We start from the raw sequence: 25939 nt of genomic DNA, 5'->3' as shown, positions 1-25939 counted from the left end.
CCCCCGAACGGAATAATGTTCGGGGCTCTGAAAAGTAAAAGCCCTGTGCCAGCACAGGATCGAGTGCGGTTGAACGGTTTTTCTGCTACACATACAGAGAGAGAGGTATGACGTGTTCCAACTCCTCACAAATGGAATCAAAACACTACTGTCTGGTACTGGAACCTGCCTTGAAAAAAGCAGGGTGGGAGTATGAGAATTGAAGCTCGGTAAGAAAATACCCCCCCCCCCCCACCAACCATGTCATGTACAGGGCAGAGGAAGAGACATTGCGTGGCAAGCACAGAGGAGAGAGCACTTTTTGAGGAGAGAGAGAGATATCTTGCAGAGCCATCAAACTGCGGGGAATGTCATGACGAAAGCAAGGGTCTATGTACTTGGCCAGGAATTTTATTCTAATTGTCTCAAAAGTTTGCTCCCTCTTGTGTATAAAAAAAAAGAGCCTTATTAGGCGGAGAATCTTTCAACACGTGCTGAAATACGGTGGGCAGCGAACGTAGAGACTGGAAAATATTGATTGTTTCGTGTTTACGAATTTAGTGACCTTCACTAGATCAATATCTATTTGCTTGATGAGTTAGTTCTCGTTCAATTTTTTTTTCTTTTTATTCAAATCGAAACTAATCGAAAAATTTCCGGTGGGTGCTTGTTACTCTTGTTTGAATCACGTATCTCAAACAAAAAAAAGGCGAAAATCTTCCTTTCCCCCCCCCCTCCCCTCCTTGAGGCCGCTGGAAATGAACGGAACGGGGGTGAGGTAGAAGCTATGGATACTTTATGATACTACCAAAGCCAGTTCGCGAATTGGCCAATTTCGTTGAAAAAAGAACCCGGTCAAAATCCGAAATTTGGGCCAAATAAAAGGCATGATCACCGAAAGAAAGGGTCATCGCCATTTGGCGTATTTTTTCGTGATAATCATGTCCACGGTAGCTACGGCAACCCATCATATCACAGTCATGATCATGGGCAGTAACAGATACAAGATAAAATATGAGGTCCAAAGATTTGGTTTAAGAAGGGGAAGATGGCTTAAATTCTTGAATCGGGCCAAATATATGGAGTGCAAACTGGGAGGCGACACCAGCATGGGTTGTCGATAAACGGGGGGGGGGGGGGGAGGAATGACTCCCTAACATTAAAAATCAGTGCGGATGATCTAATACAGTCGATACCGCTTAAACGGTTATCAGTGGTTCCAGCATATAATATTCGATTAACCAGGATATTCGATTATGCGGGGAATAATTCCATTGCCGTTTCACACCATTGGTATAGTTTGTGATGCTGTCTCAAACATCAACTTCGAAATTTGTTAATTTGATGCATAACCTCAAATCCTTTTTTTTCGCGTTAATTTTTTTCTGATGGCATAAAGCTAATGTATGACTTTCGTGCAGATTTGAATTTTTTACTTTCATCGAAAAAGTTAGCGCTCTCTATTGGTATAACGGAGAATAATAATGAAATCGGAGAATACAATCAAACGTACAGAAGACAGCTTAGGCACTTCGAGCCTCCAAATTTAGGGTTTTTACAACTGGCAATGTATTTGTCATAATTTTCATTGGTTTTATCTGATGAAAATATTATGTACATAGTGGTTAATATATATATTTACACTTGTGTAAATGGTAATACTGCATTCGATTAAGAGGGAAAAAGTTATTGAAATTAACGTTAAGAGGGAACTTTATCTAACATTGTATGGAACAAATTTTGGTTCCAGAGGATTTTATCCAAAGCGTATCAATAATACGCTTTGATTTTTAATACGCTTTGATTTTATCCGTTTGAGTGGGGGGGGGGGGGGGTAACCACTTTTCCGTTACCCGATTATTGGCCGACCGCATTTATTTGTGTATGTATTGACATCATCATGTTAACCCCCACGACCTTGAAGTCTATCTCCGTTTATATAAGGACTGTAGCTAAAAATTTCCTTTCTGCTGATGTAGGGCTGGTCAGCTGGAGACGTGAAGGTCAAAGGAAAGCCGCGTATGGCAGGAATTTGAGATCCATTGCTATATACGGTATATGTAGGTCTATACATGAATTTTTTTTATATTTTGAAGAGGGGATCGGTTCCCTATATCCTCAGACGATCTCACTGGAGGGTATATGGATTTCATCTTGTAGCGCGTGTTGTGTTATTTACCATTGAGATTCCATATGGGTAGGTGTTAATCATAGCTTTCACGTCCCTTCCCTTACTAGATTTACCCCGACACTGGTGGATTACTGGCATTACACGGGCATTTGTGAGCAAAGCCGCTTCAGAAGGAGCATTATGGGCTGGAATTACCATCATCTCACGGACCCATTCACAAAAACGACGAAGCTCATAGCCTTCTTCTTATTGAAATAAAGACCTACCATCACCCTGATATCTGGCTTAGTTTACCATGGAGGACTAGAGAATTTCTACCCGGTTTTCCAAGTTAGTGCACCCCTCATTTCCAATGTTCTCAAGATTCAACCCCCCCCCCCCATTGTCTGTTGAAAATTTCGCATCGTCACTGCTCCTTCCACAATTCTGTCCATTCTCTCCCCCCCCCCCCTCTCTCACTGCTTATCGTTATCAACATCGGAATTCCTCTCTTCTCCAAGACGATCCAGCCAGCATCAGCAGCACAAAAATGCAGTCCAGAGCGTGTATATGTAGGTGGGTGGCGTGCGTTTGCGTGGTACACGGGCTCCTTCACAAGGAGCTCTCGGACGAGTCGGCGACAGTCTTCTCCTTGGGGCTTAGGCCAACTCTGATGCGGACGGTCATGTCTGAGGTGGTAGGAGGGGGGAACTGGACCAGTAGACAACGATGATTTCGACTCCTAACCAACCCCCCCCCCCACACTCACTTTTACTTGCACAACCTTCCAGAAGACGCTCATCACGTGATCTCTGTCCTCCCCATCCCAGTCTTCTACCGCGCGCTCGTTTTCAAAGAGACCAACGGCTTTTCTCAGTACTGACCTCACCCTCCACTGCACATCTTTCCAAACGGTGTACTGGCCACCGACTTCTTTTCCAACCGTCGTCCACCCCTTTTACAACACATACACATTGGAAACCGTTCGATAGGAGGAGAAGACCCCAAAAGAGAGAGAGAGAGTTGAGTGCAAGCTGCTGCTGCCTGCCTGCCTGCGCCTCAACACGCGTTCTCCGTGCGGCGCGTTTTCCAGCATCGCATCGCGTCCTGTCCTTCTATCCCTCACCACCACAGAGAGAGAGAGGGGGGGGTTGGGGGAACGTCAGGCACCTAATCCAGTCCGGGTCCTTCCCTCCTTTCACTTCACCGAACCCCGCAGCAGATCTCCATTGCAGAAAAGAGCAGGACTTTCCCAATTGGAATGAAATTGGCGCGCGTTTCTAAGAAAGGCAGTGCACGAGAGAAAAAAAAAAACCTACCGTGTGTAGAAGAAGTAGAGTTAGGGAGACTCGGTGGCATTCGTGCATGTGTGTGTCCCTCCCCACCATCACAGTCCCCTTATCCACCTACTCATTTGCGGACCCGCCGCGAGTGCTGGCCTTCCCCACCTTCCCGTCCAGGAAAACGCATTTTCCCTTTCTCCCGCTTTTTCCAAAACTCCAAAGATGCCTTCCCCGAAACCTCCACCCCCCACGGCTGATTCCCGCAACTTGCCTCACTCACTCGCGTTGTTGTTGTAGTGTGTGTGTGTGTGTGTGTTCTGCTGCATCTAGTAGACGCGAGCGAATTTCGTGACTGGTATTGATTACTACTGGATGGGAAGGTGGCGGTTGGTTCGAGGCAGTGTCTGGCCTGGAGTTTTCTGGAGAGAGAGAGAGGAATGAGAGGAGTTGGGCTTTTTATTGATTAAATGGTTTTTTTTTTCTTTTTGAGCTGTGTGTATGTGTGTGTGTGTCTTCTCTCTTTCTGAAGTTCCTTTAAGCTCCAGCTTTTCCAGGGCAAAAAAAAACTTCTCTCCCCCCCCCTCTTATTTATCCCGGCCTCCTAAGAGTTTGGGAAAAGGAACGCGTGGGCGTGCGTGAACGCGAGAGGGAAGATTCTCTCTTTTCACCCCTCTCTCACTCTCTCTCTCATCTCAATCCTTCTCCCTTTTCCCGGACTAAATCGACACACACATCCGAGAAAATTGGGATAGTCCAGGAATCGAAACGAATCGCCCCAAAAGAAGAAAATTGAGATTTTTTTTTTTCTATTTTACTTACTTCTCTATTTCTTTCTTTTTTCCTTTTTCCCCCTTCTCGTTGACGTCACCGTTCACTTTCCCGGCCATACATGATTTTTTTTTTTGGTCTTTAAAAGAAAAAAAAAGATAATATTATACAAAAAATAATAATAATAAATGTGATGTGGTTTCTCTTTTTGTGCAGATTCTACAGAGAAACGAGTTTTTTTTCCCCATCTTCCTCCTATGGTAATTAACTCATTACTGCAATTACGGTGAATGATTTGTCTCGGACGGTAGGAACGGAACAATGACCGAAATCTCGATAACTAATATCAAAGATGTCCTTCGAGTGACATCATTGTCTGTGAAATAAGGTAAAAAGTGTTAACGACTGAATGATCAGCATTACAAATGAGATACAGTAATACCCCGAAGTTACGGCGGGACTGACGACAAACGCGTGAGTCGAACTTGCGTAAGTCAGGGTAGATTTTCTATAGAAATGCATGTTAACTGGGACCCCATTTTTGGAAGAACACCTGTCTTTTTGTCCCGAAACTATGACTGTATGCTACAGTACTACTACTATTCTATGGCTTCATAACATCTCACTTACGTTGTGACTGCAACCGGCCAAGTAAAAAAGACCGTATCCCCCCCCTTAAAATCTGTGTTGACTATTAACCTATGAAAGTCATGGGTGAAACACTTTAAATGTTTCGATAACACCTTTACCCATCGAAAGAAAAGAGTTGTTTGCATTTGGAAACAATACAACTTTCAGCCATTAGTTGAAAATTTCAGACCATTTCAGGTGCATTGTCACCAAAGAGCATCCTATTAAACAAACTATTTTTCTAAACTGGCGTTGGACTTCTGGTATGAAATTGTGATGGTAGATATCAAACAAGCCGTGGGATTCTATTTCTAAATCCGGCCAAATTTTCATCTTTATATACTGCAGCCTCTAAAACATCAGTGTAGTTTCATCACACACATCACGTTCTGATCGAATAAAACAATTATTTACTTAATTATCCCTGGAAATAATCTCTATTTTTAATCTACTAATCTCTCTACTATTTAAGCAATAATTCTGTGATTATGATTGAATATCAGAAATGTGAATTTTTCACAGAAAAACCGCGTTACTCCGAAATACTCAACTCGGGGAAGGGGGGGGGGTAGCGTAAGTCGGGGAATTACTTTACTGTATGGAAAAACACTTCCTCCATGCAGTCGAACCTCATTAACACGAAGAAAAACTGAAAATATTTTGTACTAACCGAAAAAACAGAGATTCAATTATCACTATGTAACAAAAAAAAGAAAACCCTTTTCCTTTGTTTCTAGGTGATGTTCACAGTGTGTAAATATCGTATTAAGCTGTGTTAAATTCTCTCATAATGAAAAAAGAAAACGTAAAGAAACAAATGCGTAGTGAATTATTTATTCCCTATTTACTCCTGCAACATAGGTACAGTGGATTCCACTTATAACGTTCCCCAAAAAACCACCGTGAAAGAAAGAAAAACGGTGTAAGCGGTAAAACACTTTAAGCAGGAAATCTGGGTGAGTGTTAGTAAAAGTTGGACCACGAAAATACGCCGTAATAAGCGAGAATACGTTTTAAATGAAAACACCATAGGTGAGACCCACTGTATATGCATGTAACTTAAATTCGCAGAAAATATACAGTCAAACCTCGTTAATGAGTCACTCTTGGGAGAGCAAAAGTATGACTTGGTAAGCGGAGTGACTCATTAAATGGATTAGGCCATAGCTGTGCCAATTCCTGCCGGAGGACAATTGGGACTTCCAAAAAGTGACTCGGTAAGTGGAGTGACGTGTTAACCGGGTGACGCACTAACGAGGTTTGACTGTATATAACAGTGAGGGAAAACTAATTGCAAATAGTACGTATGCAGCAGGGTCCATGAAAAAGTCCGTATCAGTTTTTTTTTATGATGTAAGAAGTTAGCTTCTACAACTGTAATAATCGGATTATTTCTAGAGTTGAAATGAATGAACGAAACAGAAATAAAAAAAATCTATAGAAATGAATCAGGACTGAACCTAAACGTCGTATAAACGGGGCTCTAACTTAAAACTATACAATCATAAGGGAAAAGAGTCTGTAGGAATCTGTTTACCATCAGAATAGGGAAACGACCACTCGATCGGGCTATTTTGAGCGATTTCCCCGCCACCTACACTTACGTATTTACCGATCAATATCTCTGAATTATTGGTTTCAGTGAATCAAGAAGGAAAAGTTTCAAAATATTCAAGTCCCACCTCTTACTAGTCTCATGAAAAAATGAGATACACAGGCTCACCTCTCTGGAGGACCACCTCTATGAAGGGAGCAATATCCCCTTTACAGCCGCTTTTTTTCCTGGTCTCCTCTTGGATTAATTGAGGTTGGTTTTCCCCTCTATAAAAAAAGGAATTACTTATTTCAATTTTAGGGCAACTTTTTGGCGAGAAGAAATGGTTTCATTTTATTTCCGACTTGAGATGTCATAATTGGCCGACGCAGGAGGAATTAAATCCATGCCATAATGGCAATTACTCGATTGAACGTATTTATACGAATGGAATAATTTAAGGGCAAAACAATTATGAACCGCTTTTCAGTGAGTATGTACTGTAACTTAAGCGATAAGCTGAATAGAATTCGCAGACATTCGTATGAAAGTAATGGTTTGTCATAATTTGTGAAATTCGGCTTTCCATCAGATTCCAATTTCTAATTTTATGCCAAGAAATCTTTCTCCGGTTTCTTTTGAAAATAGATGCTGCGGTAAATGTGATAACTCGGTTATTATGCATTATCACTAGGGATACGTAAATTTCGTATTTACGAAATAAACGCGATAAATGTGAAATTTGTCAGTTTTGACGAATAAATGTGCGGAAATTTGAATTTTTACTACTTTTCCTGTGAAATATCGATAATTTACACTTAGACGTCGCTAATTCTTCCGTGTGCTATGATTGACACTTTAAAAGAATACGAAATTGAATACTCTCAAGTCAAGGGCCTAGCATCAGATTCCGCTCGTTACATGACTGCGTGCTTCAAATTATTAAAAATTCTTCTTGGTGACGATATCTTGCACTACTAATGCTGAGCACATAAACTGGATCTCGAGGGTGACGACTCATTAAGTGGGCACGATCCTGGCTTCCCATGCTTTCCTATGGAAAAAATCTCCTTCCTTTAAGGAACACTTGAAAATTTTCTATTCACTTTAGGCACTCATTATTTTTCTCGAATATTATGGATATTTTTATGCAATTTAACCCGAGCATTTAGGATTGTAATTGTTGGTTTTTTTTTTCTCGAATTTTAACTTCAACTTAATGCAACTTTTTCAAAAATCACCCAAAGTTTACTAATATTTTGCGTCATAAAATTTTTTAAAAATAATTTTAATAAAAAATTCTCGCTTTAACGTATGTAACACTATAATGTTGAGAGACATGCAAAGTTTCAAGACATTTGAATGAATGGTATTTGGAAAAAAAGTTCCTTATCTCTAGCAAAAACTTAGTTTTGAGAAAAGAGCATTTTAGTGGAAAACATTAGCATATATAATTTCTGCCAACAGCTTGCATTAAAATATTTCTAGTACAGGTAGAACAAAAAGCTTGAACAATGTTGGACGTAGAAAATTTCATAGTATTTGAAAATTGGAAAATTCGAAAATGTGTTTTTTGGAAAATTAGCGTGCACCAAACCCCTTTTGAAGAATTCAAAGAACCGAATCCCGTTGTAGCCAAGACGAAGGCAACTATTTTGCACTCAAGGAAAATGAAAAATGCATATTTTTAAGCTACAAAAAAAAAAAGTATCACAACTGCCAGCAAAATTCTTCCCGCGCGACACCTGTAGTGACCAAGTAAAATTCGCGGCTATCTGAGCGAATATATGAAACATATTTTTGCTTTTCTCAATGAATATAAAGAGGCGATAGCTTCAGTATAAGTTTTTTTTTAAAGTTTTAGCAAAATGGAATTCTCGCTTGAAAATACGAGTTCCGTTTACTTTCGTTTTCGAGTTCTGTAAATTATGGAACTAGTAATCGAAAATTCGGAAGGATCCAAACATTCGCGCACGTTTTGTGGAGCTTACTCCAGACTTGAAATCTTCTCTTGAGCGCCAATTTCAAGGGTATTTTTATGAAAAAACGGAAAAAAAATTTTGACAAATCGAATTGGTGAAGAATATATTATTATGCTGAATTCATCGCAGCAGAGGAGTTTAAATAAATTGACTCTACACATGACATCCAACCAGTGCCGACTTAATATGTGGGCCCACCGGCCACGGCCTTAAGTGCAGAGGGGTATAATGAAAATGAGATCTGGTTCGAATTTCCGAAAGTAAGCATTTTAATTGGTAGGCAGTCATATATTTTCACAAGGTGGCAGTGGGTGGGCATGATGCTCTTTAAGACAACTCTACACCCAACTCAATAAATGAGGCTTACCAGCATATAGGTAGACTATTGTGTCCATTTGAGAACCAAAATTTATTTATTAGAAAGTTTATCCAAAATATTTTTTTTTTCATTTGAAAATTGTTGTTGTTGTGTGTATGTGTGCGTTCGTGCGTGCGCGCCCGTGTGTAAACAAATGCGTAATTTTTTATTTGAATTATTATTATTATTATTATTAAAATTAAAAAAAAAAAAATTGTGAACAAATACGAAATTTGCGAATAAATACAAAATTTATGATTTAAAAAAAAAAAAAAATTGAGAAATTTATCTATCTCTATCACCAATCGTCTTGGTAAGTAATATTACAACATTTATTACTTTTACCGGAGATATTCATAGTTCCCAAATGAAGTTGGTAAGTTTGATGAACGTGGTAAAAAAATCTCCCTTTCCTCTACACTTAAAAAGTTCATTAGTTCTGTTCGTACGTGATGATACATACACCACACGTATATTGCCAAATTTAATTTAATTTAATCAAAATAAGTGTGGAGAGGATCAAAAACATAAAAATTAATTATCAATGTAATACAAGATATACAGAAGACTGGATGTTGTGAAGATATTTATTATTAGAGATGTTTTATAGTTTACCGGGTTCGACTCCCGGTAGAGGCAGAGATGAGTTTTTTCCTTCCTTAAAAAATTAACATCTCTAATAATAAATATCTTCACAACATCCAGTCTTCTGTATATCTTGTATTAACAAGTGGAGAGCGACATTCATGTCATATATATAGCCATCTGGTGGCTCGTCGTCCATGAGCTATTAGCTGATCGGTTTCACCGTCCATTGCACGGTTCCGTTCGGCATATATACGCTCTAGCGAAGGAAAATCTCTATCTCCTCTGTAGCTTAGTGGTCAGAGCACTCGTCCGGCAATCGAGGGACCCGGGTTCGACTCCCGGTAGAGGCAGAGATGAGTTTTTTCCTTCCTTAAAAAATTAACATCTCTAATAATAAATATATTCACAACATCCAGTCTTCTGTATATCTTGTATTAACAAGTAGAGAGCGACATTCATGTCATATCAATGTAATGTTGGCTCTCTTCACATGTATGAACATGTGCAAACAAAATCAATACTACCGATTGAATTCGACATCCTAAACTACTAATACTACTAAACCATAAATGCAACTCGTCCACATTCCTCTGCGGAACTTCTACTGAATTGGTACATTCTGGAATGTGCGTGTACATGTTATGAATATATCGTGAAGTTTGTTTCAGTGTAATGCTTGTTACGTGTAGTGCTGCCATCAATTTTTCTAACAGTATCCTAAACTGAAGTTTGCGCACAATTTCGGTAAATATGAGTGATTTCATTGACGATTTAGCAAATTTACCAATATGAGCTGAGAATTATACGTAATTACCATTAAATGTGAAAATTCGCAATAAATAAACAAAATTTATCAAGGAAACAGTTATTTTCCGGATATTATGCTGAGGTGAGCTCGGAAAGAAAAGTCATCACGTCTCCGCCGGGACTCGAACCCAGGCCCTCTTGCGAGTCCCGGCGGAGACGTAATGACTTTTCTTTCCGAGCTCACCTCAGCATAATATCCGGAAAATAACTGTTTCCTTGATATCTCTGGCTGAGAAAAAAGCCATCTATATCTCTCTAAAATTTATCAAATTTACCAAAATGGTCGATCTCATACACCGTAACATAGACATCGCATACAGTGATGTTATACTGTGTGTATTTTTATCTCCAATATAGGAGGAGTTCCGGGGTAAAATATCTCTGAGATATTCGAGAACCCGAAATATCTCGGGTTCTTAACACACTTTTATTTCCAATATGTCAGTTATAATGCGGATCAGGAAAATTTTAAAAACCGCTTAAAGGGTTAATGTGATCAATGTGATCACACCGGGGCTCGCGGGTTTCTGATAACAATAACCAAATAATAACTATATCCGAAAAAGTTCCGTTCGCAAGTGGGGTGACCACACATCCCGTTTGGTTGAATAGGAAGTATGATAAACGGGCAACGGGTAAAACGGTTTAACTTGTTTTCTTTCCCACATAAGGGGTTGCAAAATTTTCAATCCTTCCATTTTTTTAAATTTTGTACAGGATCTCTTTTTCTTCTCCTTTAAGCTAAAATTCTGCATTTTTGTAATTCAGCCATTGTGAGGAGTTAAAATGGAACTATCAAACGTATATCACAAATTACGATATTTTTTCTAAATGTACTATACAATACGTTCCATACATTCCCTTGAGAAAGTCTCTTGGAAAAAGAAATTTGAATCTGGTCAAGAACTGAAGAAAAAGTGTTTTTTTTTTGCTATACATTTGCCTTCACTATAGGAAGGACATTGTAAAAGCACCTTCACACGCATATGGACCACAGCGAATACTATGGACTGATGACGACATTAAGTACGGAAATTTTGCTTGCCAAAAAGGGAAGGGGGAAAGAGAACACCTTCTAGCCTCCTACATGGTCTTGCAGGCTGATTACGATATAAAAGAGAAAAAAAAAATTAGTCTGGTTAAACCTTATAGCTTCAAAATGCCCAAAAAACTTTCCATGAAAAAGGTAACATTGCCCGAAGTTCCAATAACTATAAACGAATTTTTCCTATGTTATGGTATTGGCCCGTTCCGTTCCTTGCAAAAGTGATGACAATACCAGAATGAAACATTAGCTGTGATTATAATAAGTGGCGTCGACTGTATTAACCTTTTCTTATGCTATCCCGAGATCTATCTCACCTAAATAATTGTTTGTATTACCCACTTGTTTTGGTAATGACGAGTCCAGACTGGTGTTTCCCGGAACCCTAGAATTCCATGAATTTTTTTCTCCCTTTAAATCGAAACCTGTGAAAGTTTTCATTGGTGTGTTGCAAGAAAAAAATATGTAACATGTAATCATGTTTAAAATAGATAAATACGCGTGTTTGTTTAGGTTTCGCGTGAACTAAAAACCTCCGGTATTGCTGGACGTGTTCTCGCTGAGCACATCATACGACTTCCGAAAAAAACTGGAGAAACCTTTCTTTTTTTGGATCTCGAATATGATCTACGGGTCAATTCAAAAGCGGAAAATGTCAGTGTCGTCCAGCACAGTGTGAATAATGATGACGGAAAAAGAACGCGATAACATGACCTACTTGCGTGATAACAATGGCTATCGCGATAGCAGTTGCTATCGGCAACAATGACATTTATTAACAATGCATTCTTAGAAAGGCAGCAACTTCCCTCTCAATTTTTAGAAGAAAAAAAAAATTGTATTGATCAACTCTTAATTTTCGAGAGGTATCGCGAGAAAATATCCAACTGACGGACCAATCACGTCCAAAATATGAGTCATGTCGACATAGCCATTGTATCCCCCCCCCCAAAAAAAAAAAAACGCATGAATGTCACGTATATATAAAAGAGTATAAAATAATAACAAGAAAATGCTTTACCACGCGATATACGCTCTCAGAAACTTGGTGCACATTTTTTTTTTGCACAAACCACTGAAGAGGCTGACATTTGGGTAAAGAAAATAGGGGCCGCAACGTGAATATAATATTTTTTTTTCTATTATATATTTCTGAACCGGATTGTGTGGTGCGTTCTTTTAATTTCATTTCTTATGTGTGTGTGTGTGTGTGTGGTAGCAACACCGAGTGTTGGCAATGAACATAATAATAATAACTTATAAAAAAAATCAAGACAAGTAATGAAGAGAAGGAAAAAAAAAAACATAGTCAAGGGGAGGTGTTATTTCTGTGTGATGTTTGTGAAGAAGATGATGATGACGTGTCTTCTTGGGTTTTTTTTTTGGAGGAGGAGGAGGGGCCTGTGAAAGCTCATTCCCGCGTTTGCGTGCACGAACGCGCGTTTCGTGCAGCATTTCAAACAAACAAGAAAAAAAAAAGATGAGTTGACCTTGACACTGTCCTATCTTCTCCAATTTTTTTTTTTTTACTTCTGCTGCACTATAACTTTTAAAGGCCCTCTCCTTCCTTTCCCCTGTTTTTTTTTTTACCTTAGTGTAATTCAGGGCCTGAAACTGGATTTTGGCCTCTGAAGGCGACCTCGACACAAACTAGATGGAAAAACATTACTTTTTTTTTTAGGTATTATTTTGAAGCGAGAAAAACTACTGCCACCATGTCTCCTGTGCTTCTTCTTTTTTTTTTTTTTTTCATTTCAGTATATTATTATTATTACCTTTGTGTGTGTCGGCAATCTCCTCCCCCTTTAAGACGTTTGTTTTCTTCTCCCCGTTTCTGTTTTTCTTTCGAAAAACGTATTACAAAATGATACGTGGAACCTGTAGGTTCGTCTGTTAGTGAGCGCAATCTCTGATTTATATAAAAACTTCCTTTTTTTTTTTGTCCGTGATGATAATCTAAATACGTCTTGCATTGGAGGGAGAGAATGCGCGTTTAGTCAACATCAGCTATAGCCTACTATACCTGTTACTGGTTTAGTGTTATATTGTAAATTTACCTCAAGTGGATTGCACCAATGTGTAGTATTCAGGAGATGTTGGTTAGAGTAACGGAGTAATTCATATAATCCGCAGTTTTTAGGTGAAAAAAAAAAATGGTTTTTTTTTTTAATCGAGATTGATGTGGTGTGTGACGTGATGGAAAGAAATGGGATTAACTTCATTAAGCGGGTACCATGACGAACAGAGGTGCATTTATGGTTTTGCCGCCTGTGGGCTACACGAATTTCACCCCCCTTCTCCCATTTTTGTCGCATTTTCTTGACAACTCTTTCCTCGAATTTACTATCTTAATAATGGCCAAGCAGCTATAACCTGCTTGACGTCTGCCTTCCCCCCCCCCACTCCTGCAAGTGCACCTATGTTAAAGTCACTCTTATAATCACTCACATGCTTGCATAAGCTTTAAGTCACACTTTTGCTCACTCACGTGCTTGCAAATTCTCTAGGTCAGTCACTGACCAAGTCATTTGCTGTCTGGGCGGGGGGGGGGGGGATTTATTGAGGATTATATACAAATTTCGTCGTCCTTCTAATATTCTATTAATTTTCTTGTCTACCTCATTCCTCAGATTTGTCGCCCCTCTGAACTTGCCGTCGAACGCCTATGATAATAGTCTCCAGTGGTGTAGATGGCAGCATGTTTGCCCGGTATGCAAGAGGGCCTGGGGGTTCGAGTCCCGGCGGAGACAAGATGACTTTTCTTTCTGAGTTCACCTCAGCATAATATCCCGAAAATAAAATGTTTCCTTGACAGAGGCGTTAAAGTTATTGGAAACTGAACCCCAATTTTTTTTTCTTTCTATAGGGACTATGGAGATTTAGGCAAATATTGGGGAAGGCGGAAAGAAGAAGGCCTATGAGGGCGAATATCTTCAAGATCAGTGTTTCACGTGACCACTGGGCTTTCTTTCAAATCGAACACGGCTCAGGGTCTATGGGCTTTAGCCAATTTTAACCATTGCCTTTGTCAGGGGGGGGGGGGCACTTGTTGGATAAAACTTCATTAAACACAATTAAATGTACACACACAGAATTTCATATATAGAAAATATTACAGCACAAAAAATAAAAAATTCAAAGTAATATGGAAAAAAAATAAATACGAAAGTACAGCCACACGGTTGTGACAGTCATAACGGGCAGCGAAATTGCATTATTTTTTAGACATTTTTCATTGAATGGCTGGATGGTTGGTTTATTGTCACTGTTCAATGATAGTACACATACACCGTATTAATACAATCTTCCAAACTTTCAGTCCTCATTAATCAGGATCGCTCAACCTTTTGGAGAGTGCGGGCCACTTGAATGATTTGATCTTCAGCGGCCACTTGCTTAGTTTGATAAACGATCATGGGCCGCAATCAAACAAAATGTTTCATCATACATTGAAAGTTTTTTACATTTTATATCGCACAGTGCAGTGGTTCTCAAACATTTTTTTTCCACTTCCAGCTTCTCTTGCACTTATCAACATTTATACGTGGCTCTCCAAAGCAGTCTTAGCGGCTTCCCTAGAAAAGGTCAACGGTTCACAATTTGAGAACCACTGGCATAGTAAATATTTTGAATCGAAACCAACATATTTTTTTACGTACTGCATTCAACCGTATTACTCGGCTTGGGGAAAGAAGCGCTGAAGACGCGAGAATACGGTGATCTCTAATTTTGACATCAGAGATGGAGTGAATTGGGATTTGCAGCTCAATCCAAGGACCTTCGAAAATGACACCAGTAAAGGTGGGTAGTGGAGATGCAACATTAGGGAATATGTGAGAACATTGCAATGCCTCCGTTGCTGAATGTTTGGACACTTAGAGCGTGTGTGTAACAAGCCAAGTGCCTGTAAAAGATGTGGGGGAACAAGGACATAAGATGGCCGAGTGCGGTAAAGATGCGAAATGTAGAAACTGCGAGGAACAGCACACGATGAAAGAGTCCAAATGGGAGACAGACCATTTGTGTACAAGTAAGAACTGTAAATCCCTTTATAGGGAAACAACTAAATCTAGGGCAGGTATTAACTAATATTAGTTAAGACTTACTTAAAAAAGTTGAATTGCTCCGTGCACTAATTGTAAAAAAACCTAGGGTATTACCATGGATAAATGGTAAATGTAAAAATTGCCTCACTGGAGGGAAATTGCAAATGTAAACAACTGTAAATAGACATTTTTTAAAGCACCGCTGAACTTTGTAACCATTGTAAAGTTCAAGTGCTAATAGTTAATAAACAAAATACTGGTCAAGAGACGTATTAGGAGAGTCCCTGTCCGGGTTAGAATTTCTTTTGGGTTTTGGTGCAAGTTGTGCGAGTCATTAAAATGATCTATAGCAGTGTTTCCCAAAGTGGGCAATATCTCCCCCTGGTGGGCGATGGAAAGGTCCAAGGGGGTGATAGAAGCCACGGGTATAACATAGGATCCTATGGGTTCGCTTGAGTTGGGGGGCGTTGAGAGAAAAATTTCTCTGAAGAAGGGGCGAAGGAACAAAAAGTTTGGAAAACTGTGATCTATATAGATATGCCGCGAGTTGATCTGAGAATATGCCGCGGGTTTTTTTATTCATAGCATTTGAGTGATCTGTAGATATGCGGTGTGTGTGTGTGTCACTCAAGTGATGTGGAACTGCACTGTGGGTCACTTGAGTGATCTGGAAATGGGCTACTTATAGTTCATTTTTATAAAATTAGGTTGAGGTCGCTGATCACAACAGATGACTTTGAGGGCCACATTTGGCCCGCATGCCACGGGGTGAGCTTGTATGATCTAGGTGTTGGCAGTGCCCGTTCCTTACGAGCTTGGGCTCCGGGGGAGCAAGAATTTCTGTACTCTACTTGGCATTTTTTGGAGGAACAGTTTCAGAATATAGGTTCAAAAATTTGCTGCTCTAATCGATAATAATCGGTCACGCTCAGCTTAAGAAATCTGTACTCGGAATATTATTATTTGTGAACCCCCCCCCACCCCCCCCCCCCTGACGGTTTGCAAGAGAGAGAAAAATAACTCAAAATAAACTCTTTTTCCATTTTTTCCCGCGTTTTTACCATGTTTAGGCAAAATATTCGAATAAAACACAAAAAGCCTCCGTTCAAAAGCACGACATCGACACGTCTAGGCAACTTTTTCTTTTTTTTTGCATAAGTTTAGTTCAACACACTCAGGCATGAGCACTAAATGATTAATTATGGTCCTGTTTCCAGGTTTTTGGAAAATATAATCGACTAATACAAGGTTACATTTTGGTTTTTGCGTTGGTAACTAGTGATCCAGGCGTTATCGCTTCTTGGAATTTGACAGCGTTTGAGCTCATCAGTCAAAGCGCGGTTGTTTTTTTTTTTAGCAGCGGCACGAACGGAAGAAGGATTGAACTCAGGCGCAGATCCACGGACGCGATCGCCTCTCCCCAAGAATCAAAAAATAATGAGGGAAAGAGATAGAAGTTGTCCCGTAATATGGGACGTAAGGTCACCCAACGTCATCTACTCCCACGAAGTCATCCCTCCCATATGGGCACCACTATACAGTGCTGTCTTAAGTCATAGGCCCACCCGGATACTGTCCGCGAACCTCTGGGGGGGGGGGGGGGGGGCTCACAAACCTAAGAACTGATTGAAATTTTCGAGAATTTGCCAGGTAGGGCTTCAGAAAAATCACTTGGCTCGCGGGCCCATTATGATCATAAGACGGCCCTGCCTCTATAGTAAACAACTACAGTGGAAACTCTCGATTAAGGACAGCATGGGACCGATATTTTTGTCCGCTAACGTGGAGTGTCCGTTAATATATTGCGAAATACATTGAGGCCCTTCGACCCCATTGACTTCAAAAGTGTCCCCTAACGGGGAGTGTCCGTTATGCATAGAGAATACTACTTTGGACTACTACTGCTAACTGTACATCTCCTCGTATACATTCCTCAGGGGAATTTCTAACGAACTGGTACACACAATAACGTGTGTATATGCGTGGCAGTAACATATTTATGTTGTCAGAGTTATGTTCGTTTCGTGCTAAGTGTTGCCATTTGTCTTCCATATATTGAATTGAAAATAGCAAATGCCTGAATTTTTCATGTCATTTAAATATCGTGTTGAAGGCCCACCTTCTTTCTCTGCGGAGAGACAAATGGGAGACCGGATCAAGTTCGCAACTCCAAGCTTGAAAAGTAGTTTCAGACTATAGCCCTTTTGGAGGGGGTGGGGTGATTTCATATAATTCAGTTATAGGTAGCAATTCCATTTACTAATCTGCAGGCTAGGTACGTTATGATACAGTTTTGGGCCTGCTGCGAGTTCTTAGGATGTTCTTGGCGTTGATGGGGGGATCGGGATTGAATGGAGGCAATGTGGTTTGTAGGGAAGAGGGGATCGCAGAGGAGGACTTATTGATGGATCGGTTTCTCCGCGAGTTGACGAGATCGAGTAGACTCTGACCAGGGATTTTTCTGGAATTTTCTGCCAAATCCCTGTCCTTTGAAGCGGAATAGCTTGAACTGCTTCATGCCATTGAGTTGTTCTTGGTGCTTTACGTTCAGTCTTTGCGAGCATATTGAAAATCAAACCATACGTGAGGTGTATATATCCACAATATGCGCATTTTTTTCAATCATATTGCATGGATCTCTAGCGCAGCGGTTCTCAACCTTTTTTGACTCGCGGAGCCCTTTCTGGTAAATAATTTCTATGGAGGAGCCCCGTGTAGGCCTATTTTTCATTCATTCATCAAAGTTACTGATTTATTATTATTATTCAAAAATACCTATAATTATTTTTTCCGAATTTACTGGTTTTTTTTTGTATTTTTCTCGAGCTGACGCGGAGTCCCGGTTGAGAACCCCTGCTCTAGCGTAATATACCTAGATCACTCGACAATCGTCTCTCCACTTGAAAATATATTGAACTACGTAATTGGCAACTGAGGATTTACGACACTTAGATACATGCTTAATATAAAAGTGTTAACATATTTTACACGTCATTATGACAACCTACAATGTATATAAAATGTGTGAGTACACCGTGTTTCCCGAAAATAGAATCAGCTTAATTCTCGCTCTAAAAGACACATTAGGGCTTTTTCTATGGGACACATGCCACTTTCTTTTTTTTCATTTATAGTAACCTACAGGAGGGTGATTATTTGATTCTCTTTGTCGCATTTTACTGGCGAACCGTTGGCACACTTCTAATTAGAAAAATTATCCAAATTACGTATAATACTCAGATATGCCATTCATATTGTAAGGGGCTATTATTAAAATATAAAAATTAACTTTTTATACAGACACCCTGCCCACAAAAACCCAATCAGAGAAGTTGTTGCCTTGTCTCTCCTGAGGAGGAGGGAAAAAAAACCACAGGCCAACAAAAGAAAAGGTTGGAAAGAACAGTTTAAACGAGGGAAAGAAGCGTTGTCCGTTAGCTTATGCTGTTCTTTCCCAACTTTTTTTCCGATTTTCAATTCAAATATCTCAGTGAACATTGCACTTAGAAACGTGAAATTTTTATTGGCCTCAGGAGAGACATTGAACGTTGACGGACTGGATACACCCCACTTCACATCTCTCAGAGAGATATCGAAGTGTTCCCGAAGGATGGATGTGTCCGGAAATTTTATTAAATAACAAGCAATGTAGGACTGCTTTCGACAAAAGCAACGAAATTGATTAGTGGTTTTAACAATCAACCTCAGGAGAGACAGGGCAATAACTTTCTAGTTGGGTTTTGAGGACAGGGCGTCCGTATAAAACGTTAATTTTTATTTTATTTTAATAACAAAACGCCCTTTGCAACATGAAGGACGTATCTGAGTTCTACAAGTTATTTGCTTAATTTTTCTCATTGAGAGTATGCCTCCAAGATCAACGGTTCACCTGTAAAACGGGGCAAGAGGAATTAAGTAATCACCCTGTGTATTTTTACTGATTAATATAAATTTAAATACATTCAAATACAGTAAGCTGTGGCTCGAGAAAAAATAACTACCCGTGCGGGACCTATTTTTTGCGCCCCCGACCACGTTTTTTTCTGTCGACAATGTGTTTTTTTGCCCCTTCAACTCAGACTTGGCTCCCCTGAATACAGAAATGTTATAAATGTCCAAGTATTTCGAACAGAATTTCTTGCTATTTTCTGTTGAGCCTTGGTTCCGGAATCTTGTGTCCAAAAATAGGGATCTTTTTAAATGGGCACTTTTTTGGGAGTAGCCTACTTGTAGTGTACTGGCAACACTACTGTCAGTGATTTTATCCTTGAAACTTTCGTACAAGGCGCTGCTTCTTGCTGACTAGCTTGTTTAAATTCTGACTTGCTTGGATTCGCGAAGTTTTCACGCCGATTTCTGTACCTTTTTTTTCGATGTTGTCATTCATTGATTTCCATGCACAAAAATGATCCCTGTTTATTGCAATATCAACAGTACGAAGATAAGCATTCATTTCCCTTTTGCCCAAAGGCGACCACGAGGGTGGCCCATATTTTTCCTTTTTAAAAGTTTAGCTCCCGCTCCCCCCCATCTTGTTTCAATCAAAAGAAAAAAAAGATCTGTGCAAAATTTTAGCTCAATCGGACTAAGCGACGTTGAAGTTGCAACATAGTAAACTACATGTCAATTCCATATACGTCCGTTGAAAAGCGATATACTCTTCCCTGTCTTGACCATTTTTTCTCTTTTTGGAGAAATTGATGAGGACACATCCAGGCAACCCTAGCAATTGTTTATATACAAACATTCTGAATCAATTTTTAAAAAAACGAAACTGTCTCCCGCAATGATTTGTTTTACAGATCATTGCCGTAAAAAATACTTAACTGCTGCTAAATCCTGTTTTAGGAAAAATGTTCAAAATAATGTTCAATGTTCATTCGTTCATATTGTTTTGATCGTGCAAAAATTATTGCTGTGAAAAAAACGTGTTTCTCTTATAGAAGTTGCGTGCGTTATTAAAAAACCTAATATTTTTGAAATTTTTCATGTTATTTCAGGTATTTTTCGAATTGGGACAAATGTTTATAGAAAATTGGATTTAGAATGTTTTCAAACAATTGCTGGGGTTCCTGGATGTGCCCTCATAAATTTCTCTAAGAGAAAAAACGATCGAGATAGGGAAGAGTATACTGCTTTTTGAACGGAATTTCTCATTGCGTATAAGTAATCAACAGTGCTTTTTAAGCTTCAACGTTTGATGGTCGCCTAGCAGTTTTCGGATTGAGCTAAAATTTTGCACATATCGCTTTTATTAGTTGATTAGAACAGAATTAAAGGGTGGGAGCAGCAAAATTTTAACGTTCGGAAAATTAACTATAGCTAAGGACCACACACCCCAGTGTTCACAAGTACTCTATTTAAATAATATCTAAATTTAAAAATTACATGATGTGTTATTTATATCGAACTCGTGAATATTTTTTAAAGTTCAATACATTTATTTGGCTGAACATCTGAATTAAGGCGTATTTTAGTCGCCGGGTAGAGCATCCTGAAAAATCCCGCTAGGACTTGTTTTCCCGGTAATGTAAGGCCCTATATTCGGGGAAACATGGTTTATAGTGCTTTCAAAATGAAGTTTTAATTTTAAAGATGTATAAAAAATGAATTGAACTGAACTTTTTTCGTCACTGTCCTAATTGCAGATGTGAAAGGCGATGCTCAGGAGGAGAAGGAAGAAGAAATGCGAATCTAGATCCGATTCCATTCGACGATAAATCATGGACACGGCGGTCTCAGAGAAGGACTCGAACGAGGCGGCGGCGACGAAAGAGCCGGAATTGCCGGTGCTGACCGAAGTGTCCGACGTGCAAAGCACGTTCAATACTAATAATCTGGAGATACCAGATATAACGAGGGACGAAGCGAATTCTCCTAAAAGCGGTGGAAGCGATGATGTGGCGGCGGCGACGACCGCGATGACGACTCCTCGCAATGGCGACGAGGAGGAAGAGGGCGAAACTTTCTGCGATGGGCCCGGAGCGAGGACGAGATCCAAGGTGACTCCCGAAGAATCCTATCCAGAGCATATCTCCGCACCGTCCTTCCTCGTCCAGATCCCATTTTACGCTCTCAAGAAGGAGAAAAACAGAAAATGCTCGGTCTGCGGTAAACACGGCAGGACGCCGTCCGATCTGCTGCGACACATGAGGGTGCACACGGGCGAACGGCCCTTCCCATGCATCGGGTGCGAGAAAAAGTTCAAGTGCAAGCGGAGCCAGCTCACGCACCAGTACCTCACGCACGGCATAAAGGAAGGCCTGTCGAACCATCGCCTGCAGGTGCTGGAGCTCAAGAAGATGAGGAACCGTCCGTCGAAGAGCTACACAATGGAATACGATTTACCTCCTCCTGTTCTGGAAAGCCAAATCGCGGTAGTACCGACACAACAATCGGATACAGAATGCAACAACAGTAGTGTCAAGCAACCGTCGCCACCGGATATGCAAGATGAAGACACGGAGATCCTCGAAGGAGAAGATAATCCGGTACCACTTGATGTTAAGACGGATTTTTCGGGAATATTCAGTTCTCCACCGAAATCCGAAGTCGATACGACCCAGGACACGGAAGACCAAGCACCAATCATGACACCCACCGTGGCCAAAGCAGTTAACGTTCAAGAAAGTAATGATTTCGAAGAAACCGCTAAAGATTGCACTTTTGAAAGCATGATTGCTAGTACATCCTCCGCTGACGTCACATCATCCACTACTGAACCAGTATACACTATCAAAACCTCAAAAACGAATACGATATATACTCTAAGCACGGTCTGCAACGGTGCAGACAGGAACGACGGCACAAACGCCGAAGAACCGCAGCCGCCACAGCAACAACAGCAGCAGCACATTGATGCACAGAACCAAACCGTAGACCTCACGGAAGTTCTACCGCTTCCGGAACCGAAAGTACCAGTGCTACACATCAAAACACACAAGTGCACGCACTGCACGAGGCAGTTCAGATCTATATACACTCTCAGGTACCACTTGCGTTCGATGCACGACGAGAAAGTCTACCTCAGCCCTGCACTCGAATCGCGACTCAAGAAAAGAAGGTGGTTGCCGCCACACGTTCGACTGCAAAAATCGAAGCTCCCACAAACGACGACAAACGCGGCGGCAACCGAAACGACGACTTCGATGTCAAAATACAAACACAAAAACAGCTCGAAAGAGGTGAACAGTTTCGAGTCGGCGCAAAACGAACCCGATCTGCAGGCAGAGAAGGTTCAATCGCACATTCCGGTGTTCAGCTCCACATTCCACGATGATCTCTTGCACGCCGAAGCCCTGAGATTCAATCAGTTGAACCTAGCTCGTCATCAGCACCACAAACAAGTCGACGACCACAAGAGGAAATCGGTGATCGTCCCTCAGGAATCTTCCTCTCACCCCACCATAAAAACGGAGAAACAAGATCCGATCCTGGATGCCATCAACGCGGCGCACATTGCTCAGAGCACAGATCTCAACAACAACAGCAGCACCCTCAGGAACATACTCACTTCGAAAGAGTCCCTGTTCAACCAGCTCCATCAGTACACGTCGAATCTGGCTTCGCAAATCCCCGTGTGCACCGGCAGCAACATGTTCGTCGATGAAAACAATAAACCCATAGAAAACCCTTATCTCGTACCACCCCACATATTCCTACCTAGCAATTCCCAACTCGAGGAAGGGCTAGAGAACAGTAAACCGGTGTCTTGGGAAAGCCTGACGGTCACTTCAGAGAATGTGCTGGTCACGAAGATGGAGGCCGTGCACCCTGCGACACAGCAGAAGTACGTGCTCTACAAGTGCAGTCAGTGCGGGAAAGCCTTTTCCGGCTTGCGTGCTATAAGCGTCCACCTGGCTTCACACAACGACAATACCGGTAAGGAATGCGAGAAATGTGGCGCGTCGTTCAAATGGCAGGCCGAATTGGACACTCATCTAGAATGCCACAGAGCCGAGAGGAAATACCTGCCGAGCTCGCAGTTCCTGCCTAGTTATTACGTCAATCCTTTCCCGATACCTGTACTGCCCACCACAAACGATCAAGCTGCTGTTATGCCCACCACTGGTCTGTTGTCTTACCCGTTCTTCCCGATGCCCCAGCAAATACCGCCTCTAGTCCAACCGGGTTTCTACCCGTTTTTTGCAGCAGCTGCGTTGCAGCCCCCGTCGCAAGTACCAGTCGCCGGTGGCGAAACCGGACCGAATTCCCTGACGCAGCCGCCGCCAACAACCACCACGACGACGACCAGCAGCGCCACGGCTGCAGACACATTATCGTCGTCCACAGTGTCATCGTCGATTGTAACGCCAACCTTACCTACCCCGCAGCAACAACAGTCTCAAACGCAACCAGTTCAGTTACCTACGACGGCATCTACTGCCAATCAATCAGTGCAGCCGAATTCATCTACCCGTTCCTCTCCCGATTCCACAAAAGACAATGCAGATACGGGAGCCGCATCACCCCAGAACTGCTCATTTCAGTGCAAAGTTTGCCCTAAGACTTTCGATCGAATTTTCTCCTTGCAGAGACATGAGAGAATACACAGTGGTGTCAAGGCCTGCTTTTGCAAGACCTGCGGCAGGGGATTCAGCGAGCTACGCAACTTACGCCATCACATTCTACGATTCCACGCCGATACAGCCAAGATGGAACCTTTGCCATACAGAAGACACCCGACCAGAGTCAAGAACAGTTCTCAGAGATTGGTGTCTTTCCTGAAAAAGACTGCCGTCAAGATTCTTAATTCAATGGGCCAGAATAAAGCAGAGTCACCGGCAAGCAGTGCTAGGTCACAGGCAGGTCGTCCACCGAACAGTGATAAGAATGAAGAGCAAGACGTCCCAGAGAACCTCACATGCAAAAAATCAGACACCAGACAACAGCAGCAGGACAACGAATGTAAAGAACAAAAATGTACAGAAACAAATCACAAGGAAGATCATGATCCTGCTCTAAATGCTCGAAGTGGAAACAGCCCTTCTTCCACATCATCTGCATTGAACTACTTACAGGTTCCGGAGGTGAAAGATCTGCCAACTCTGAACGGGTCTTCTGCCTTGAACAATCTCATTAAAAACACAAACTCCCAAGAAAAAACTGAAACAAGCAAGCAGCCGGTAGTGCTCCAAGATCCAAAGAGATCCCTACTCGGGAACAGAAGGAAAGGCAGACCATTCAAATTGACCACCAATACTTCGACATGCAATTTTCTGAATCCAATAGCAGAAGAGAGCTTGTACGCAATCACACAGAAGATCCTAAACAGTATGCCAAAGCTGAATGTGGAAGCACACACTGCTTTTTTACAACACCAAGCTGCTTTAGGTAATATAAACCATGATACAAACACACACCATCCTTCATACTACAATGTTCAAAAAGTTCTGAGACTTAATTTATCACAGAAGAATGAATAAAGATAGAACCTGTTCACATTTGGTGTTTCCTTTAAAGTAACTATTAACCTTATAACCCTGTGCAATTATGTATTTTTGCCATTGTTCATACAAAGATGTAAATGTGGATTGCAAGCCTTTTTTGCCACATCTACCAGTGCCTTCACCGCTGCACTTCTTCGGAACCTGAGAATCGTTGCCCCTTAAGCAAATTTTTTATACAGTCGAATCCTGTTATAACGAATACCGTTATAGCGAAAATCTCGCTTTAACGAACACTTTTCTAATCCCTCAAATAAGTTTACATAGGAACAATGCAAACAACCTGAAATTGCTTTGTAACGAAATTTCGTTATAACAAAGTGATTTCTCCAGTCTCTTTGAGTTCGTTATAACGGGATTTGACTGTATCTTTATTAAAAAGGAAAATTCAGGTGGGGCAAGATCAGAGGAGTAATCTGGTTGTAGAAGTACATCGGAATGTGATGTTTTGACAGACATTCCGTCATCAGGAGGAACCCGCGAGTCCTTAAATGTCTGCATGATTTAGTGTGTCACAAGCGACAAAATGTTTGGAAGGCCAATTTGTGGGTGCTCCATCACGACAATGCGCTAGCTCACATGTCCCTTCTTGGTGTCAGATTACCTGTCATCACATTCCGATACTTCTTTAACCAGCTTATTACCTCGATCTTGCCCCATTTGACTTTTTCCTTGATTGATAAGAAATTACTTAAGGGGCAACAATTCTGAGGTTCAAAAGAAGTGCAGTAACAAAGGCACTGGATGAAGGATGTGACAAAAAAGGTTTGCAATCCCCATTTACATCTTTGTATTAACAATAGCAAAAATGAATGCTTGCCTAGGGTAGTTTACTTTGAAAGAAATACCAAAGGAACAGGCTCTATCTGTATTCATTCTTTCGTAATACAAGAATCTCTGAAATTTTTGAACGTAGCACTATTTCTATGAACTATCTGGCCAATATCTCTGAATGCTCAAAAATCTCAAGTGAAAAATAATTCATTCACATAAGATTAAACAATTATGGTGATTTTATTCTACTTTCGCAATTCAGTTAGAATTATTCTGCTTTTGATCATGTGATTATTTTATTTTTATTGCTACATCCTTATATTTCGATTTCCTCTTAACAGGTGAAAGTGTGCCAAATGAATTCGTACTGCAGCAACTGAATTATTTCGCCTCGGGTGGTGCAACAGCAGAACCTCAGCTGAATGAGCCTCTGGATATGACGAGCACTAGGGAGTCTTCAAAAATACCTCAGGAAATAAAAAGTGAACCGGATCTAAATGGGGATTCTATGTCCATTTCGAGTGCCACACTGTCACCATCCACCCAGAGGTAAAACTCATAAATTGAGTATTTGAAAACTGTATTCATC

At 40.8% G+C, this 25939-nt stretch overlaps 1 protein-coding gene across 1 annotated transcript in view; it reads left to right on the top strand.

Annotated features, from left to right (window-relative positions):
* LOC149074937 (uncharacterized) overlaps positions 1–25939 on the top strand; it is a 58181-nt gene that overhangs the window by 23094 nt on the left and 9148 nt on the right. Inside the window, exons 2-3 of the mRNA XM_089245884.1 lie at positions 20779–24463; positions 25692–25899. Coding sequence (XP_089102010.1) covers positions 20854–24463; positions 25692–25899 — 3818 coding nt within the window. The 5' untranslated portion in view covers positions 20779–20853. The remainder of the gene's footprint in view (positions 1–20778; positions 24464–25691; positions 25900–25939) is intronic.

This window comes from Pholcus phalangioides, unplaced genomic scaffold (genome assembly GCF_987345545.1).
Source record: "Pholcus phalangioides strain wild (caught in Gottingen) unplaced genomic scaffold, Ppha-v1.0 ptg000016l_1, whole genome shotgun sequence".
NCBI classification, from domain to species: Eukaryota; Metazoa; Arthropoda; class Arachnida; order Araneae; family Pholcidae; genus Pholcus; species Pholcus phalangioides.
This window is presented reverse-complemented; position numbering and strand designations above follow the sequence as displayed.